Below are 22,274 nucleotides of genomic sequence, written 5' to 3'. Positions count from 1 at the left end.
GTTTCGAGTATCTAGCTCACTGAGAAGTTAGTTTAAAATCAACTGCAGAATTTATACTGAACAGACAAGACAGATGAGAGCAAGTTAATAAAAACCTGGTAAAATGAGTTGTATACACAAAATTTGGTTGAAACTGCTCCAGCTATTCAGCTATCCCTGAGCTATGTTTTTATATCACCCCTTTTCACCTTCGTCCTCAACCCTAGGGGTGCAAGGTGTAGGAAAGGGGGAGGGGGGGGGGGTTACTGTCACAGTAACTTTTCTCCAGGTTGCAAGTGATGTGTACACTCAGTTTGGCAGTTTGGTAGAAATTGCTTCAGGAATTACAAGGTGCTCCTATGAACTTAATGAGTTATCGTAGACTCTTTCTGCAGTAGGTAATGTACACGTGTTGCACCTGTAGGGACTGTGACACTACCTGATCACCATAGCCGTCATGCACGATTTCCAAATGGACAGGTGGTGCTCTGCATTATGCTTCCCTGTCACCCTGTTTTCACCTCCAACCCTTCATCTATTGCAGTTAGGTGATCCCTATCCACACTATTGCATTGTCACCCAGTTTCAAACTATGTTTAAAATTTCATGTCTCTATATCATTAAAATCAATTGCAAAATTTGTACCGGACAAACAAGAAAATGGCCTAATAAAAATGTTATATTTACTGCTATGTCAGACAAGTTATCTGACAATAAATACTTACTGATATAATGTGAAGCTGGGGCAGGTCACCAGTTCAGTATAAAAATACTCTGTAAAGGTATGCGACACGGGGAGTCAGGTTCAGCAAAGATAAAATAAATTTAAAAAGCTGTAACCATCTATTACATTTTTATTTGTACAATAAGATGTCCATGTCTAACATACTGCGAATCCAAATGGATGGTTGTCGGGCAAAGATATAATCAGTGGATTAGACGAGGTTGTAAAGAACCATGTTTACAACTGTGTTGGTTGCATTATAGTTCACTCACAAATTATCTTTACACAAAGAATTCTGGTTAGTAACATGAAGTTCAATACATGGGCCAATTCACATATAAAACTTCCTGGCAAATTAAAACTGTCTGTTAGACTGAGACTTGAGCTTGGGACTTTGCCCTTTGTGGGCAAGTAATCTACTGAGTGAGGTATCCAAGCACAACTCATGATCCATCTTCACAGCTTTACTTCTGCCAGTACCTCATTTCCCAACTTCCAAACCTCACAGAAGCTCTCCTGTGAAACCTGCAGAACTAGTGCTCCTGGAAGAAATGATACTGGGAAACATGGCTTAGCAACAGCCTGGTGGATGTCTAGCAGAATGAAATTTTCACTCTGAAACAGAGAGTGCACTGATATGAAATCTTCTGGCAGATTAAAACTGTGTGCCAGACCAAGACTACTTTCTTCCATGAGTGCTAGTTCTCCAAGTTTCACAGGAGAGCTTCTGTGAAGTTTGGGAGGTACGAGATGAGGTATTGGTGGAAGTAAAGCTGTGAGGACAGGTTGTCAATCTTGTCCGGGGTAGTTTAGTCGATAGAGCACTTAACTACGAAAGGCAAAAGTCCCAAGTTTGAGTCTCAATCTGCCACACAGTTTTAATCTGCCAAGATGTTTCATATGAGTGCACACTCCATTACAGAGTGAATATTTGATTCCAGTTCATGTGTAGTATGACCTAAACATACACAGAAAATATCAAGCAATACACCTTGAAATCTTTGGTATGAAGAACCACAGCTTTCCCATTCATATACAGTATCAAGTTACTGTAGTTGTGTGAGACACAGGATATAATAAAACTATGCTTCCCATTTTGCAGTAGATGCTACCACAACAATACATAATAAAGAAAATGTGTTCATACACGATATCTAACTCAGTTTACAGGAAAATTGAAAACTTCTTGAAAATGAACAGCTCAGTATGTTATTCTGGACAGAGTGTTATTAAAAGAAACTCAAGTATGAGTAATTTCAAGTATGATGCAGGGAAGTTTATATATGGTGATTCCAGTTAGATCACGACAAAATATCAGCCTGGTGTATACACTGGCTACCACATCTCAATACAGAGAAATGTCAAGATGTGAACTTAAACTAACATAAAACATATAGTTCTTTTTTTTTTTGACAATGCAATTGTGAAGAAAGGGAATTGCAGTTGCCTACATAATACAACAAACTATGAAACCATTACCTCAAATTTTATTTTGTTAAAAATATCAGCTATTGCACTGCACCCAATTTATGCAGTTGTGGCACAAGACAGTATTTGAAATAACCAAAAACTGTTTCATCTGTGGAAAAATGGGTGGTAATACTGATTCAGCTCATAATTTATTTTGGCAGGGCACATATCCATTTAACACTGGCTAAATCAGCCATGGCAAGAATGCTGTAGTTCTTCCACAAATGAAGCAGTCTGAATAGTACAAATATCGACACAAGTCAAAATTGGGTAAATCGAATTATGCCCCTTTTGCCTCTTGGGTAAAGATTCATAAAAAAATAAATCAGTAAAGATCATGCACAAGCAAGAATTAGTGACAATGAAGAATACGATGCAAATTGTCACCTTTGACTAGTGAAGCTATCAACAAGGCAACATATAAAAAAAATGAAAATATCAGAGCACAGTGGGAAAATATGATGTTCTTAGCATAGAGATAAACAAATGTAGACTGAGCAAGTCATTAAAAAAAGATTGTCATGACACAACCAAATCACAACCTTCCAACCCATTTGCATCTTGGGGGTACACTACAGATAAGTATGTCACCACAACCTTCAAAAACACTGAAAGTGCTGATGTTGACATCACTAGTCAAAACAGCATAGCATCATCATGAAATTCCCTACACCTGACAGGTGCAACATACAGTGTGATGAGCAATGTGTGTTCAGAATAACGATATAAACTAAGACAATAGTTCCCAACTAAGTAATATAAATCAGATAGACATGAAATCACCAAATTATATTTGGAGATTGTTCTTGGATCTCTCTAAGCCTTTTGACTGTGTACGTCATGAGAGAAAAGGTAAAAAATAGTGCAAAGAGACAAGATATAAAACAGAAAATTACATTTGTAGGTCCTAATGACTTCTCTGAATTCCAAAGGAATGATTCATTATTCAGTGTTAGTAACATTACTTTTAATTTTCTTTTTTACAAATTACTAAAATATAAGTGAAACAAACAATTCATTACATGTACTGAGGACAACTGTGTTAAAGTTAGCTGCAAAGTACCTCATCAACTATTGAAAATGTTGATCTGTATTTCACTTACAACAACATTTGTAAATGACAGTAAAATAATGTATTTAGTTGTTAGTCCATATGCAATGAATGATGGTCACTATCTAGGAGCTCATGTAAAATCACTAAGCTGGTCTAAGGCTGCCATCCAATCCTTCATTGACCAGTCTCGTGTGGCAGCTGAAGATAGCAAAAATGAAAGCCAAAGTTTACGTAGGAGAATCTTACAAACTTTCTGTCATTTGACCATCACGCACAGTCACATATGGATGAAATAGTAATAAGCATCTTTGGCACAAAGAAACAGCTGAAACAGTTAAAAACAAATAAGTTACCAGGTCTGGATGGAATCTCAATTTGGTTTTACAGACAGTACTCTATGGCATTACCCAGTCACTTAGCTTGCATTTACTGCAAATCTCGCACTGAACGCAAAGTCCCAAGTGACTGGAAAAACACACAGGTAACTCCTGTATATAAGAAGGGTAAAAGAACGGAGCCACAAAATTACAGACCGATATCCTTAAGACTGATTTGCTGCAGAGTTCTAGAACATATTCTGAGTTCTAATATAATAAATCTCCCAGAGAGCGAAAGGCTTATGTCCAACAAATCAGTATGGTTTTAGAAAGCATTGCTCATTGTGAAACTCAGCTCGCCCTTTTCTCATGTAATACTGTGAACTATGGATGAAGGACAACTGGCAGATCCATATTCTTAGATATCTGAAAAGCATTTAACACTGTAAACTGTTAATGAAGATAGAAGCATACGGAATAGGTTCCCAGATATGCAAGTGGCTCGAAGACTTCTTATGTAATAGAATCCAGTATGTTATCTTCAATGCTGAGTGTTCATCAGAGGCAAGGGTATTGTCAGGAGTGCCCCAGAGAAATATGATAGGACTGCTATTATGTTCTATATACATAAATGATTTGACAGACAGGGTGGCAGCAATATGTGGTTGTTTGCTGATGATGCTGTGGCGTATAGGAAGGTGTCAAAGATGAGTGATTCAGGAAGATATAAGATGACTTAGACAACAATTCTAGTTGGAGTGATGAATGACAGCTTGCTATAAATATAGAGTAATGTAAGTCAATGTGGATGAATAGGAAAAACAAGCCCGCATTACCAATGTCTTGCTTGACACAGCCACATCATTTAAATATCTGGGCATAATGCTGCAAAGCAATATAAATGGAACAAGGATGTGAGGATTGTGGTAGGAAAGGCGAGTGGTCAACTTTGGTTTATTGGGAAAATTTTAGGAATGTGTAGTCCATCTGTAAAGGAGACTGCAAATAGGTCACTAGAGTTACCTATTCTTGAGTATTGTTCGAGTGTTTGGGATCCACACCAGTTCAAACCCAACAAAGACATCAAAGCAATTCAGAAGCAGGCCTGCTAGATTTGTTACTGTTAGGTTCTAACAACACATAAGTGTTCCAGAGATGCTTCGGGAATTTGAACGGAAATCCCTGTGTGGAAGGCGACATTCTTTTCAAGGAACACTGTTGAGAGAATTTACAGAGCCAGCATTTGACACTAATAGCAGAACAATCCGACTGCTGCCAACGCATATTTCAAGTAAGGGCCACATAGATAAGACACGAGAAATTATGGCTCATATGGAGGAATGCAGGCAGTCACTTTTCCCTCGCTCTGTCTGTGAACAAGAAAGGAAATGATTAGTAGTGGTAGAGGGTACCCGCTGCCATGCACAGTATGGTGGCTTGCAGATTACGTATGTAGATGTGCAACACACAAGGCAATGAAAACCTTAATTCCATCCATCTAAGAAACCCTCATAAGTCCAGTGTCTAGTAACTCCATTATCAAAGAGATATTTGAAAATACATGGATTCCTCTAATCTGTCATTAACTATACTTCTACTATATAGTTACACATGTAACATATTTAAGAAACCATTTTGCTTCTCCTGTAAAATTTAACAAAATGTAGAAAAGAGGTTTTCACTGCCTACCATCGATATGTGGATGTTGGGACTGCAACACCACCTCTTTTGAAAAATGGTAAAACTAGGACAGTCTAATAATTTTTTTAACATCATTTTTGCTCATAGGTCTGTATTATAGAACAGAGCAAGCAAAAAGTTTTGCTTTGAGATTTTGTAATTAAGGTTGTTGGGTACAGTCTGACCTTTAGTGCAGCCACAGGTCTAGATTAGATTGGAAGTTAATAGATTGGTCGTAGACTAATGAATGCCATGTCTTTAGAAGCAGTTCACTTATAGTTACTGGATAATGCAAGTAGTGATTCGGAGGGATCTCTGTGTACATGGATTACAGACATGTAACACTAATGTGGGTTTTAACTTCTGCTATTCATTGATAAGCCAAAACATTATGACCACCTGCTTAATAGCTTGTTTGCCTGTCTTTGGAATGAATTAAATCACCGATTCTGCATATCAGGACCCCAGTAGTTCCTTGGTAGATTTGTGGTGGTATGTGGTATTAGATGTCTACGTACAGGTCATGTAATTTGAGTAAATAATGGGCCACTGATTTGTGTACATGGTGATGGCACCCAATAGTGATGTAGAGGGTGTTTTACATCAAGCAAATTTGAATGCCGAGACACCAATGTGAGTTCACCAAAATGCTCCTGAAACCACTATAGCACAGTTTTGGCTCAGACACATGATCATTACACTGCTGAAAGATGACACTGCCGCCAGGAAAGACATCAAGCATGAAGGGGTGCAGGTGGTTTGTAGTCATTGGCACGTATTTCGTTACTTTCAAAGGTCCTATTCAAGTGCAGGAGGATGTCTCCCATAGCATATTACTGCTCCCACCACATGCGTCCATGGCACGCTGCACATTTTGAGCTGCCATTCACCTCAATGATAGTGTTTGTGGAGTGACCATTGACCTAGTGTAACAAAAAATGTGATTCACTCAAAGCGCCGACATGTTTCTATTGCCACTGATTGACAGTCGAATACTGATGGTCCAGTGCCCACTGCAATTATAATTGACAATGTTGTTGGGTCAACATGTGAACATGTATGGGTGGTCTGCTGTGGAGCTCCATGTTCAACAATGTAAGATGAACAGTTTTCTTTGAAACACTTGTGCATGCACCAAAATTGCCCTCTTTCAGCAGAGATGCCGCAGATCATCATCTATCCTACTTTACAGAGCAGAGAAGCCTCTGAACCCCACATTCTGTGAAGAGTCATGGATTTCCAACCATTTAGTGCCTAGTGACAATTTCACTTTTCTTCTACATCTTCCCGTAGATGTCATGGCAGTAGCACATGAATATTCAACCAGATTCACTGTTTTTGAGATATTCATTCACAGGCTCTGCATAATAATAATCTGCCCTTTGTCAAAGTTGCTTATCTCAATTTGCAGCCCATATCTTTGGTAGGGTGATCCCCTCGTCTGGGTCTGCTGCACCTACATACTTTTGTTACCACTCCACGAGCTCGCAACACCATCAGGAAGCATCCAACATCACGGGGGTCAGTGGTCATAATGTTTTGGCTTATCAGTGTACATCTGATGCCGCAAAATAAACTGTCTGAATAGGAAATATCTAGTTCAGATCTGGGGTTATGACTGTTCGAAAGTTTTTTATTACACTGGTAAGGTCACAATGATGCAAATGGGAAGCAATTCTGTCACTGGTTCTGTCATTTTTAGTATTTAATCACAATGACCTATTGTTGGTAGTTACTCACTATTTTGCTTACTTCCCCTACAAAATATTCCTTAACATATGACATGGTAATTAATATGATTTCACACAACAGATCCTAAGGTCTCAGGTTCAATACCCGGTCAGTCCTAGGCTTTTCGAATCTGTCACTTATCACTTCTTTCGCCAACAGCAAGGTTTGTTAATGTGAAAAATGCCCAGTAGCACCATGGTTCAGAGTTCACGTTAAAACTGTAGGTCCTTTATAACTGGGCGGATGAGTCAGTTCAGACAGTGGAGGAAGTGAATGGCATACAACCTTCAGTACGCCCATGCCTAATAAAGCACTGTGGTGTTCAATCAACCTTCAAGCTGATAAAAACTTTACCTTTTACATACTTTTTGTCATAAGTGTGTATGAATTCCTAAGAGACCAAACCGCCGAGGTCATCGATCCATCATAAATATGTATGTATGGTACGTGCCTGCGCTTGAAATTTATTTCTGTACTTTTTTATTAAGTTTTTCTGGTGTTTAGTTGGGGTAACAATGAAGAATATCTGATCAAAAATAAGCTATACTATGTTGCTATTGAGGAAAGTGTCTACCACTATAAATGTAACAATCATTCAAATCTACTGCAGATTTCTATGCCCACACTTCACATACTGCATACAAACATGGGGTTGAACTGCCAATGGGTACAAACAAATATTAACAAAGAATCAAAAGAAAAATTATAATAGTGTCAAAATGTTCAAGATAATTATGCAAAAATAAACTCAAAGACCTCAATACAGGGTGTTTATAAATAAATATTGGGGTTTTAACACTTCATAATATTTATTACATTAAACTAACAGTTATAAATGATATATCAAATGAAAGAACAACTCAAACAGTTTCACCAAGAACCTCATAAATATTCAATGTGAGCACAACTTGTCACACAGCACGCATTAAGCCTATAGCAGTGTTCTTCCCAGGCGTTGATAAGTGTGTCTTCAGTGATTGTAGTAACAGCTGCTTCAACCCGGGTTCTTAATTCAGGGAGATCTGCTGGTAGCGGACGCACATACACACGAACCTTGATGAAGCCCCAAAGGAAAAAAATCGCATGGCGTTAGGTTGGGTGAACGTGGAGGCCGTGCGAAGCAAGCTTTGTCATTGGGCTCCTTGCGGTCTATCCAGCACTTGGGTACAGTGAAGTTCAACCATGCACATATGCACTGGTGCCAAACACAGCTGTCTTAGTAGCTCTTTAATTTGACTTATCATTTATAACTGTAAGTTTAATGTAATAAATATTATAAAGCGTTAAAACCCTGATATTCATTTATAAACACCCTGTATATTAACTCACCCAACATTACTTATAACTATACTCTTTTTTTTTTTAAGATATGTAGCATGACCCTTACAACAGAGAAGTACATTATTATAATACCAGAAGTAAGAATGAATATCACTAAAATTAAATCTATCCTCAAACTGAAAGTGGTTACAACACCACAGCCATTGTCAGTGGTGTTCTGTTGCCTTTCACTGACCTGACTTACCCAGCCAGACATGGAGATGAGGGTAGGAGAGGATGGTAGTATAGTTTAAAGTATACTCTGACCCACCATGAGCTTGGTAGTTTTCATATGGACAAATCATTTCCACATATAAAAGAGGTGATGTGGAGAAAAATAGATTACAAACTTCTAAATTCTTATTTGGAATAGGTTGGCTTGTCAAGGAAAAACTTTTTCTGTTTTTTCTTTTATTTTTTCAAATTTAATGTAGCAGTGTATCAGACATTTTATATCATTGGGTAAGTGATCAAAAATTTCATTGGCAACATTTTTCATCCTTTTTATGCTAAAGACAACCTTAATGTGGAGTAATGAATGTCATTTTTTCCCATTCTGATATAATTATTTGCATTCCTGTTCCTTTAGAACTGCAGTGGATTATTTACAACAAATTTCATGAGAAAATTATTATGCCTCTACTGAAGTTTAATGATTATTCACAGCACAAATGAGGCTAAGTAAGCTTTTTAGGAGTCCCAAAATGTGTTTTTTCAGTTTAAACTCTCATCAATACAGACACGTAAAGTTTTTGGAGTTTCACCCTAGTGGTTATTTTCTTGGCACGTGTAGAACCTCTAGGTGTGCTGGACTGAATATGTTGTGTATTTTTTTTTAAAAATAAGAGTGCAACCATTCACATACAACTATTCAATAATAATTGCAAAAATATCATTTATCATTTTTTCAGTTGGTGCATGCGTGTTTGGACTGATTACAGTACTAGTATCATCCCCAAAAAGAACTAATTCTACTTGTTGTATATTAGGCAGAAGGTTGTTTATATGTGTGGGAAACGAAAGTGGACCTAAAGTAGATCCTTGTGCAACCCCATAAGTGATTTCTCCCTAGTCAGACTGATCTACCCTGCTTACATTGGTTGAATTATTAAGTACAACTTCCTGGATTCTTTTGGGGCCTATACCATCCATTTTGTGAACATTTAGTTTCTCTAGGGCAATATTATGATTTACACAAATGTCACAGGTGTAACTGTTGTTTTCACTGCAAAGACTCGTTTCATGCAGCTCTAGTTCGTTCGAGCCTCTTCATCTGAATAACTACTGCAACGTACATCGATTTGAACCCGAACACAAAAATTTATTAGATGGACATCGACAGCTAAAACACTCAATGTTGAGTAAAAAACACCACTGCAGCTGTATGGTCACTTACATCATCAGGTGAAGTGAATTACAACATTAGACTGAAGTGCAATTTATATTAAACTTTTCTTCCATTTCCTAGAAATTCACTCCATTCTAAAAATCATGTTGTAGTCCATGATAAACAAATCTCCACTTGTTACATCCACTAAAATGTGGTTCTGACTATCAGCTCCATTCTAACTTTGTTTATTGTGGGCTACAACATGGTTTTTTGAGTCAACTGAAATTTTAGGAATCAACAGAAAAGTTTAATATCAATTGCACTCCAGTATCATTGCAATTGACTTCACCTGATGATGTAACTAACTTCACGAAACCAGTCATGCTATTTAAATAACCATATGGCTGCAGCAATGGTTTTTACTCAACATTTGAACCTGCTTACTGTATTCACATCCTGGTTCTTCTCTAAAAATTTTACCTATCACACTTCCCTCCAACATTAAATTGATGATTCTTTAATGGCTCAGAATGAATCCTGCCAATCAATTCCTTCTTTTGGTAAAGTTGCAAAATAAATGTCTTTTGTCCCCACTTTGATTCAATAACTCCTCATTAGTTACCAATCTACTTAAATAATCATCAGCTTTTTTCTATTGCACAATATTTCTAAAGCTTCTATTCTCTTCTTTTCAGAACTGCTTGTTGTCCATGTTTCATGTCTATGCCAGGCTACAGACAAGTACCTTCAGAAATTACTTCTTAAAATTTAAATTTATATTCATTGGTAACAAATTTATCTTCTTCAAAAACAGCTTTCTTATCACTGCCAGTCGCCATTTTATATCTTCTGGATTTTGCCCATCACCAGTTATTTTATGGCCCAAACAGCAAAACTCATCTACTACTTTTAGTGTTTCATTTCCTAATCTAATTTCCTCGGCATCACCTGAGTTAATTCAACTGCATTCCAGTACCCTTGTGTGCTTCTGATGATGTTCAACTTACAGCATCCTTTCATGACACTATCTGCTCAACTGCCTTTCCAGATTCTCTGCTTTCTTAGACAGAATTACAATGTCAGTGGCAACCGTAAAACTTTATTTCTACTCCTTGAATTTTAATTCTTAGTACAAATTTTTCTTTGCTTTCCTTTACTGCTTCCTCAATGTCATCAAGGACAGGGTACTATTATTTCATGCTTGATCCTCAACCACTGCTTCCCCTTCAGACTATTGTCTAGTTTCTGTAAAAGCTGTAAATAAGCTTTTGTTCTCTGTATTTTACCCCTGCTACCTTACCTTTGGAGAAAAGGAACCACTTGTATGAATATCAAGAGCTCAGATGGAAACCCAGTTCTAAGCAAAGAAGGGAAAGCAGAATAGTGGAAGGAGTATATGGAGGGTCTATACAAGGGTGATGTACTTGAGGACAATACTATGGAAATGGAAGATGTCGAAGATGAAATGGGAGATATGATACTGCGTGAAGAGTTTGACAGAGCACTGAAAGACCTGAGTTGAAACAAGGCCCTGGGAGTCCATTAGAACTACTGACAGCCTTGGGAAACCCAGCCCTGACAAAACTCTACCATCTGGTGAGCAAAATGCATGACAGGCAAAATACCCTCAGACTTCAAGAAGAATATAATAATTCGAATCCCAAAGAAAGCAGGTGTTGACAGATGTGAAAATTACCGAACTATCAGTCATGGGTGCAAAATACTAACGCGAATTCTTTACAGGCGAATGGAAAAACTGGTAGAAGCTGACCTCGGTGAAGATCAGTTTGGATTCTGTAGAAATATTGGAACACACAAGGCAATACTGACCCTATGACTTATCTTAGAAGCTAGATTAAGGAAGAGCAAACCTAAGTTTCTAGCATTTGTAGACTTAGAGAAAGCTTTTGACGATGTTTACAGGAATACCCTCTTTCAAATTCTGAAAGTGGCATGGGTAAAATACAGGGAGCAAAAGCCTATTTACAATTTGTACAGAACCCAGATGGCAGTTATAAGAGTCGAGGGGCATGAAAGGGAAGCAGTGGTTGGGAAGGGAGTGAGACAGGGTTGTAGCCTATCCCCGATTTTATTCAATCTGTATATTGAGCAAGCAGTAAAGGAAACAAAATAAAATTTTGGAGCAGGTATTAAAATCCATGGAGAAGAAATAAAAACTTTGACGTTCTCCGATGACATTGTAATTCTGTCAGAGACAGCAAAGGACTTGGAAGAGCAGTTGAACGGAATGGACAGTGTCTTGAGAGGAATATATAAGATGAACATCAACAAAGGCAAAACGAGAATAATGGAATGTAGTCAAATTAAGTCAAGTGATGCTGAGGGAATTAGATTAGGAAATGAGACACTTAAAGTAGTAAAGGAGTTTTGCTCTTTGGGGAGCAAAATAACTGATGATGGTCGAAGTAGAGAGGATATAAAATGCAGACTGGCAATGGTAAGGAAAGTGTTTCTGAAGAAGAGAAATTTGTTAACATCAAGTATAGATTTAAGTGTCAGGAAGTCATTTATGAAAGTATTTGTATGGAGTGTAGCCATGTATAGAAGTGAAACATAGATAATAAATAGTTTGGACAAGAAGAGATTAGAAGCTTTCAAAATATGGCGCTACAGAAGAATGCTGAAGATTAGATGGGTAGATCACATAACTAATGAGGAGGTATTGAATAGAATTGGGGAGAAGAGGAGTTTGTGGCACAACTTGACTAGAAGAAGAGATCAGTTGGTAGGACATGTTCTGAGGCATCAAGAGATCACCTATTTAGTATTGGAGGGCAGCGTGGAGGGTAAACATCTTAGAGGGAGACAGATTCAGAAGGACGTAGGTTGCAGTAGGTACTAGGAGATGAAGACCAGTTCTGCCGTTCTTCTCTACGTCATTCATGTTAGTATTCTGCAAAAATGTCTTATTAAACAGATTCAGTACTATTCACACCACTTGATATCAGCTTTCTTTGGAGTTTAAAGTATTACATTCTTCTTGAAGTCTGAGGGCATTACACCCATCACATACAGTCAGTTCCAAAAGCAGATGTACACCACCATTTTAAATGTAACGTCTGCAGCAATATCTCTGGTAGTGGTCTCAAATCTGCACTCAATGTCCTTCTGCACAGTGCATAGATAAACAATTTGAAAGTTGACAATTTTAAAGTTATTACTGACCTGCACTCTGCAAATCGTAGAACACAAAATGCTTTGTACTAGAACATAATGTGCTCCCTACGCTGTTCATAGTACTTTATCTGCATTCTTATTTTCCTATTCATTAATATACTTGCTATTTAATTACCCCTATCTGATTCTGAATTTACAACCTTGAACTCTTATGACCACAACTCCTGTTTATCCAACCACAGAACTTCACAAATTCCCACTATAAATTCAAAGTATCTATTTCCTTTTTAAATTTTCCAGCCTACCAACCGAACTCAGGGATCTTAAACTCCATGCTCTGACACGTACAATGCCCATTTTGATTTTCCTGGTGCCTTAGAAAAACCACAGAAAACACAACTGGCACTTTGTTTTTTAATGCTCTTGGTTAGTGAATGTGAAATGGCTTTCTCAGTTGCACAACTATTCTGAAATTCAAACTATGATTTCCAGAAAATATTATTGATGCTCGAGAGTGATTTCATCTCAAATCATACAGGCCATTTCAACTCCTGGTCATGAATTTATCCAGAAAATATATATATAACACAGTATTTTCATTTTATTTTTTATACATTGCACGGAGACCTGGTGGACGTTTGCATTGAGGCTTCCTCTTCGTGTGCCAAAATTTAGTTGACACCAGCCCACTTATGGGCTTCCTTTAGCTTACAAATTTAAGACGAAAATATGAAATTTAAGTTAATTTTTCCACTTAATTTTTTTTTCTAATTTAAAAAGCCACGGAACACTATCTTTGCTGTCATATTACTAGATACTACTGACGTAATTATAAATAGTATCTTCACTGTACCAGTTATCTGTATTATGTAAATATTTATTACTGAAAAGGCAACAAATTGTATTTTTACAAATTTTTATGAATTATTTATGTGAAAACTCCATCTTAAAAATTTTGATAATTACACAAAATATTGTTTGTTTAATATGTTAGTAGTCACTGCAAAGAGAGTGGAAAATATTTTTCTGTGTAAAGCATTAAAAATTTTTCAACATTCTGCGTATTTTGCATCATTGAATTCCTGCTGTAAAATATGTATGTTGGTGAGACTGTTTCCAGTTCTCTTCTGTTTATAACAAATGAGTGAGATATCGCACATAAACCATTCCACATTGAGTTTTACATTTGGTTCGAACTTTTTATTAGACACAATGTCAGTGACGAACTACAGTAGCGAAAGAGTGAGGTGTGTGGACTATGAAAAAAGACAAGGTGGTGTTTAAGAAAAGTGAAAAACACTACACAGTTGTTGGATATCTGTCACAGGTATTGCAGAAGTATCTTGGTTGTTCAAGTAATGGTATAGCATCACATCCATTGTGCAGGAATTGCTGCACTCACTCAACAAGAAATACCAATATTCACATGTGTTGCTCACTTCCTTGGAACATCACACTGTTTTTCTGTTTTCATTGGTGATCTCATTCATGACAGTGCACATGCGTGCTACGCAGTCAACATAGTAATTAGAATAAAATTTTCACTCTACAGCAAAGTGTGTGCTGATATGGAACTTCCTGGCAGATTAAAACTGTGTGCCGGGCCGAGACTCTAACTCGGGACCTTTGACTTTTGCGGGTAAGTGCTCTACCAATTGAGCTACCCAACCACGACTAACGCCCAGTGCTCGCAGCTTTCTTTCAGGAGTGCTGGTTCTGCATGTTTCGCAGGAGAGCTTCTGAGAAGTTTGAAAGGTAAGAGACGAGGTACTGACTGAATTAAAGCTGTGAGGACGGGGTGTGGGTCATGCTTGGGTAACTCAGTTGGTAGAGCACTTGCCTGCGAAAGGCAGAGGTCCCGAATTCGAGTCTTGGCCCGGCACACAGTTTTAATCAGCATAGTAATCGATGACATAGCATCTAGAAGCCATTCATTTCCTTAACATGTGTATTAGATTAGATTAGTTTTTCGTTCCATAGATCCGTGTTGAGGAGATCCTAGTGAATGTGGAACATGTCACTTTTTTTCTTAAAAAGAAAAAGCTGAAATAACAATACTAATAGTATAAATATATACAAACACATCATTTATTTCTATTAAAAAATTCGTCAATGGAGTAGAAGGAGTTGGCCACTAGTAAGTCTTTCAGGCTCCTTTTAAACTGATATTTATTTCTAACTAAATTTTTTATGTTTGCTGGCAAATTATGCAAGATGAGTGTTCCTGAGTATTGGACCCCTTTTTGAACTAAAGTAAGTGCTTTTAAGTCCTTGTGCAGATCATTTTTGTTCCTGGTATTGTATGTATGAACTGAGCTGCTGAGCTGTTTGTTGGAAAAAGAGATATATTATTTAGGACAAATTTCATTAAGGAGTAAATATACTGAGAGGCAGTAGTTAGTATACCCAGTTCTTTGAAGAGGTTTCTACAAGACGTCCGTGAGTTTACTCCACAAATAATACGTATTACACGCTTTTGGACTCTGAAAACTTTTGTTTGACTTGAAGAGTTACCCCAAAATATTATACCATATGACATTATGGAATGAAAGTAGGCAAAGTATGCAAGCTTTTTCACTTTTATGTCACCTATGTCTGCTAACACTCGCATTGCAAATACAGATTTGTTAAGGCATTTCTGCAGTTCTGTGGTGTGCTCCTCCCAATTGAATTTATTATCAAGTTGTAATCCCAGGAATTTAAGACTGTCAACCTTTTCTATCTGCTCTTCTTCGTACTTTTATTACAGGTTTTATGATATGATTTTGTTCCTTTGATTTGTCTATAAAAATGTTATCAATGGCTGTCCTTGAGGATTTAAGATCCTAGTTGGAAAGTTTACAGTGTGAGTTAGATTGAAAGACAACATTACTAACTGCAGTAAATGTTTACTGAAAGATTGAATTAGAAAATCTGTATTAATGTCACCAGCAATCAAAATTTCTTTGTTTCTTACTGTTAAATAACCCAAAAGAGCTTCTAGATGATTTATGAATAGATTATAATTTCCTGTAGGTGCTCGGTAAATAGTTACTATTATATAGGTTCTGTTATGGAACTCTACTTCTGTTGCACATGCTTCTAGATGCTGCTCTAAACAGAATTTATTAATGTCAATGTTCTTGAATTTATGGCAGTTTTTAATAAACATGGCAACTCCTCCTCCCTCCATATCTACTCTGCAGAAGTAGGAAGCTAGCTTAAATCCTGAAATGTCTAACATATCTATACCAGTGGTCACTTGATGTTCAGAGAGGCAGATTATGTCAATTTGGTTAGATGAATTCATTTCATCGAGACAAATGAGTAGTTCATCAACTTTATTTCTAAGTCCCGGAATGTTCTGGTGTAATAAAAATAACTGATACTGCACACTAATGTGATTATAACTGCTTTGGTGAAGATGAACTGGCAGTTTCTGATTACTTTCTGTTAAACATTGTTTAAATGGAGGCTGTATGCTAAAATCTGACTCCTGTTAATCTATTTTCTCAAACTGAGTGTGTCTGCCAATCTCTCTTAAAACTCGTTTTCTATCCCCCTTCCCTATCCTAATAAAGACATCCCTCTGACACCTGTAACCACTGGTATTTTATGACTTGTGACAGTGCCCCCCCCCCCCTTAAGTTTTCTGCAATCAAGCCAGACAGTTTTCCCTAAGGCTAAGGGCACAGCATTTCATTTTGAAAACTGCTTTCAGCTTTATGAGCTTGGTCAATACAGCAGCACAGGGAGCTAAGACAAAAAATGGATATTTTCAGCAACAGATCATGGAAAAAGTGCATGTGATGGGCCATGAGGTCTCTCTAAATCTCCAGCATGAAGCTGCTGTAAGAGATGCTACTGTATTTGCACACACCATATCTACATTATTAACATAGGCCTACATGAAATTCTTAATTCTAAATGAAAGTAAATTAAGGGAATTACATTTAAAAAAAGGGGGGCTGGGGGGTGGGGGAGAGAGAGAAGAGTGGTCTGCTATAAAGTCTGTGGTAAGAATTCAATCAAGTCACTACTGGGTTGCATCCTGGAGTGGCACATACATTGCAAGAACGGTTCTCCACGAAATGTAGAGACCACAGTATACATTAAAAGACTAGTGAGCCACTTCATTTCTTGTGTGTTTAACAATCAGTGATGGGAGAGACATAAGTGTGCCTCATGAGATGCAAGATACGAGGGTTGGAACTTTAATAATGGGAACTATTTATTTACAGTTCGTACAAAATAGATACATGTTTTGAAGTTTTACTGACCTTCAAAGTAGTCACCAACACTGTGTACAACCAATTGTCAGTGATGTGGAAGTCATAGGATACTCTTAGCAGCACCAGTTGTATTGACAATTCGAGCAGCACTGTCTATTGCCCGATGAATTTGTAGCAGTTCTGAAGCTAGTGCCGTGAAGTGTTTCCTTCAGTTTAGAAATTGACTTGAACTTATGAGGGCTTAAGTCAGGGTAGTGCAGTAGTTGGTATAACACTTAGCAGCCTCGTCTATCAAACAAATCAGTAACACCTTGCACTGTTCATTTTTGGAACACAACCTACGACCAGCTTAGAGACAGAAGTGATGAAACTTTCTGCAGGACCTGACCATTTTTCAGGCAATGCTCAAGCATGTACAGTGCAAGTTGTTACCGATTGTAGTTTCAGAGAGGTATCATGTGGAACTTCAACATATATATATTTTTTTTCAGCAAACTTTGAAGTAGTGATGTGACATTTGCTCTTGACCTGTATGATTTGAGATGAAATCGCCCTAGAGTGGGGTGCTGCTCTAGAATACTTCACCTCAAAAACTTTGGAAAATGTTGTCAGTAGTGAAACAGGTAGTTACTGACACCTCTCCTATCACCTGTCTTATGGAGTGGTTGAAAATGGCATATTGCAATCTCTTTGGAAAACTGCACCAAGTTATTGGTTTATTACATATTTCAGAAAAGACAGTGCTTATTACATGGGAATGAGTCTTTAGTACTCTGTTGGAAACACCATAAAGACCACACAAGCTTTATTTTTGAGAGAGTCATCTTCATTTCAGAGGAGGTGAGTGAGACATCCAGAAGATTGAATTTTATGTGGGTTGCCTTTTCAATATATTGCACTGATTTTTCCCTTTAACTGTTAGTCCTCAAATTTTTTTTACTACATTTAAGAAATGATTATTGAACATATCTGCTATCAAAGACTGATCATTTACAGCCCTTACACTTAAATCAACAAAGGCATTATCCTGTTCTGCTGCCTGTTGTCTCTTAGTTTACTATATTCCATATAGACTTAAGTCTCTTGTAGGAATTACTTATTTCTGACATATAGTGCATGTTCCTTGATTTTTAAAAAAACTTTTCCTAGAAGTTTATGTAGTGTGCAACTTCTACAGGATCTTTAGTCATTCTTCCCAACAGATATATTGTGCTTTTCCTTTCACAAGATATTTTTGTGATACATTGTTTTGTATGTTAACCAGGGGGGGACTAGAAACAATGGAGATGCTCCGCCCCCCGCTGCAGTGGTCCACAACGACTATCGCAGTCCACTTCACCCATCCACTGCCCTACACCGAACTACTGTTTCAGGGTTATTGTACGGTTCGGCCCCCAGTGGACCCCCCCCCCCCAATGGAACGTCTTACACCAGACAAGTGTAACCCCTACGTATGCATGGTAGAGTGATGGTGTAGACGCGTCTGTGGAGAACTTGTTTACACAGCAATCGTCGACAGGCAAGCTGAGGCGAAATAAGGGGAACCAGCACACATTTGCCAAGGCAGATGGAAACCACCTAAAAACCACCCACAGACTGGCCAGCTCACCGGACTTCCAACACAAATCAGCCAGGCATATTCAAGCCGGGGACCAGGCACTCCTTCCCAATCCAGAAGTACGTGTGTTAGACAGCATGGCTAACCGGGCGGGCTTTGTGATACATGGTCATATAATGTCATTTCTGATTAGCTTGCACAAAAAGCTATTTACAAATACTCATACGAATTTATCATGGAAAAGATTAAACTTTATGTCAGCATTTGGTTCATTAAATACTTTAGCAAAGCTCAGTAAACTATTATTAAAAACATTTATTGTTTGGAGTAAGGTTTTACTGCCACATATTACTCCTCACTACATCCTTGATGTGACCAGAGGCATTTAGGTTAAGTGACCTCAAAAGCAATGACTATGTTCCATCAAGAACTGGCAATTTAGGGTGGAGAGCAAATTGAATTGCTATAAAGTGTTCTGTCAGCAATATCGAGAGGCTGCAATGGTGGTTATAACAGAATTTGTAACCCAAATATAACATTTTATACTGTAGACAATGCGCTGCACCAGCACCTAAACTAAAATATTACACTATCATATGAAACGTAGCCAGACTACAGCACATAAAGATATGTACATTCAGATTAGGCGCACACACACACACACACACACACACACACACACACACACACACACACACACACACAGCACAGATATACTCCACAAAACATCCTCAGACATTAAAAAAAAAAAAAAACCTACAGCAACATATCAGAGTTCTCTGCAGTAACTTAACATAATGTTATTTACATGAACTATAAATCCTCAGCACCTGCAACCAGTTTAATTTTTCTCCCTACTATTTCACACTTTCTATCTACACTACATACCCATACCTTATACAAACTGAAAAGTAATTAAATGTATTATTAATTATATAATTTAACAGCTATAAATTCAAATCTGTTACTTAGTACTCACCTCTGAACATTCTGTTCCCCATTTGGGATTCTCCTCAGTTTCTTCTTCTTCAATATTTTTACTGCTCTTCTACAGAGAGAAACTGTGTCTAAAAGCTCTTTTACTTTGCTGTAACTGCCTTCACCTAGCAAATCTCCCATCACATATTTTCCAATTATTTTACATTTCTTCTTCCTTCTTTGATATATAATCTGATCTGAACCAACCCTGTGAAAAAACATGTTCATATCTGAATCCCCTCCTGTGACATTCAACCATGGTTCTTCACCCAAATCACCAAAAATCCCTGTGGTGAGTTCTTCAGCCTCTGGCTGGTCATTAAAAATTGCTGACACTTCCATACATGCAGTTATTAAAATCGTCTACGGCGTAAAATACTTAAATAATGGGGGATCATGGATTAACTTAGTTCAAACTAGACCGAAACTTGGGAACCACGACAAATTACTATCAAAAACTGTTTCAAAAACAAACAAGCAGGGGAACATTATACTGCAGCAAACAAAAGTTTCTTGAAGAAGTTGTATCTGCTAATGTATACACAGTGATTATTTTGACGTAAATAACACCGGACCTTTCAATCTAAGGTCTCTTTTTCACAACACAAATGATTCGAATCGTACTAACTGTCCATTTCTTATTTACACATATACCACTGTCATCTTCGTCTGCTCAACATCACATCCCTTTCTTTAACCTCCGCGCACGCCCAAGACATTTACAGAACCAGGACCAATACATCTTTGGTTTACAGCAATCGATATACAGGTCTAGGAAGTCGGCCAGGCATAGAGTATGTATGTTTATGGAGTGATGACAGTCCACAGCCATGTTCTCAACATCAAACCAGGCAAGTTACTTGATTTTGGGACGTCGCTGTCTGTCTACAGTTTTCGGTAATAGTGTAACTTTAATAATACACGTATTCGTCTTGTTTTATATACGTTTCTGCGGATGCTATGGTGCAGTATTGTCGCTGCTACGGATGTAAAGAGAAATACGCAAAAGACAGCCCAGTTATTTTTTACAGGTATGTACAATAAATGTAGAATTGTAAATATCGTATTGATATGAGGCACTTTATATATTGAAAAATATCGAAACACGGTTTTATAAAGTGATATAATGTAGAGATAATTTCTGCGATTATAAGGCCAGGTGTTTACAAGACAAGTGCTAAATAAATTTGTAACTGTGTTCGGACAAACTGCCAGTTAATGTATATATGATGGTCAGATAAAATCCATACATGACAGTCTGATTAATTTCCTCCAATTTATACAAATTCCCTTGTGTGTATCAGAGTACTTCTTCATGAGACAGTTTCCTAAACATCTTCGTTGGAATGTAATTAATTAGAACAGATTGGAGAATATGAGTCAGTGTAATAGAAAATCTTAAAAAAATATTTTTGACTGTCACTTCTTTTATTGCTCCAAAACTAAATCATTGATCTTGTATTTCTTTGTGCACAGTGTATGGTTTTACTTTTCTGATGAGACAGCAAAAAAAAAAAAAAAAAAAAAAAACACCTTCTAGATATGTTACTTGTTATTAAAAACAGAAGGCTAAGAGAAAAGAAAAACTAGAAAGAATAATGGACAAGCAGGTAGTCCAAATCGCTTACCGTATGGGCTATAACAGTATCAAAGTTCCAAATGGGTTGTTTTTTCGTGACACTTTGGCGCCGTCTATAGCGTCATTGTAACGTAACTAATTACAACAGAGATTCGAAAATACGAATAAGTGCAACAGAAAACATAACAAAATATTGTTGTCTGTCATTTCTTATCACGTTACCGCAAAATCGTAAGTGGAATCTGAGCTATGACACTGACGAAAAGGCACAATACCATTGGTCGTCACACCTTTAAGTCAACTTCAATTCCTGTTATCAAACTGCTAAGATATCGGTAAAACTCGTATACAATGCCCCCGATTGTTCTGAAGGTATCTACCCAGAGCAGCGAAGAAATAACATTCAGAATACGCTATGTGCTATATGGGCCAAAACGTCCATCCCAAAATCATGAGACTTGAGCTGTAGGAAATGTTGCAGACAGAATTCTCGTTCTACGCATCAAATTGCTGAATCCATAGGTATTTATAATCTATGGTCCCCATGAACCATGGACCTTGCCGTTGGTGGGGAGGCTTGCGTGCCTCAGCGATACAGATGGCCGTACCGTAGGTGCAACCACAACGGAGGGGTATCTGTTGAGAGGCCAGACAAACGTGTGGTTCCTGAAGAGGGGCAGCAGCCTTTTCAGTAGTTACAGGGGCAACAGTCTGGATGATTGACTGATCTGGCCTTGCAACATTAACCAAAACGGCCTTGCTTTGCTGGTACTGCGAACGGCTGAAAGCAAGGGGAAACTACAGCCGTAATTTTTCCCGAGGACATGCAGCTTTACTGTATGATTAAATGATGATGGCATCCTCTTGGGTAAAATATTCCGGAGGTAAAATAGTCCCCCATTCGGATCTCCGGGCGGGGACTACTCAGGAGGATGTCGTTATCAGGAGAAAGAAAACTGGCGTTCTACGGATCGGAGCGTGGAATGTCAGATCCCTTAATCGGGCAGGTAGGTTAGAAAATTTAAAAAGGGAAATGGATAGGTTAAAGTTAGATATAGTGGGAATTAGTGAAGTTCGGTGGCAGGAGGAACAAGACTTCTGGTCAGGTGACTACAGGGTTATAAACACAAAATCAAATAGGGGTATCGCAGGAGTATGTTTAATAATGAATAGGAAAATAGGAATGCGGGTAAGCTACTACAAAC

The 22,274-nt window shown here is 37.7% G+C and overlaps 1 protein-coding gene across 7 annotated transcripts in view; it reads right to left on the bottom strand.

Annotated features, from left to right (window-relative positions):
• The window catches only part of LOC126297457 (serine/threonine-protein kinase STK11-like), a 105,400-nt gene extending 84,997 nt beyond the window's left edge, over window positions 1-20,403 (bottom strand). For 2 of the 7 annotated variants that reach the window (XR_007552526.1, XM_049988320.1), the window contains exons 1-2: window positions 20,066-20,215; window positions 19,492-19,698 (exon numbers count right to left, since the gene is read on the bottom strand). Coding sequence is in view for 4 of the 7 variants with exons in the window: in XM_049988320.1 (XP_049844277.1) it covers window positions 19,492-19,631 (140 nt within the window). In the remaining 3 variants the exon portion in view is untranslated. Of the gene's footprint in view, window positions 1-19,491 lie in introns of all 7 variants that reach the window. The other 5 variants (XR_007552525.1, XM_049988321.1, XR_007552524.1 and 2 more) reach the window with 5 other exon arrangements.
• Between the last annotated feature and the right edge of the window lie 1,871 nt (window positions 20,404-22,274).

The sequence above is a fragment of the Schistocerca gregaria genome, chromosome X (genome assembly GCF_023897955.1).
Source record: "Schistocerca gregaria isolate iqSchGreg1 chromosome X, iqSchGreg1.2, whole genome shotgun sequence".
In the NCBI taxonomy this organism is placed as follows: domain Eukaryota; kingdom Metazoa; phylum Arthropoda; class Insecta; order Orthoptera; family Acrididae; genus Schistocerca; species Schistocerca gregaria.
Note: the sequence above shows the minus strand (reverse complement) of the source record. Positions and strands in the feature narration are given on the sequence as shown.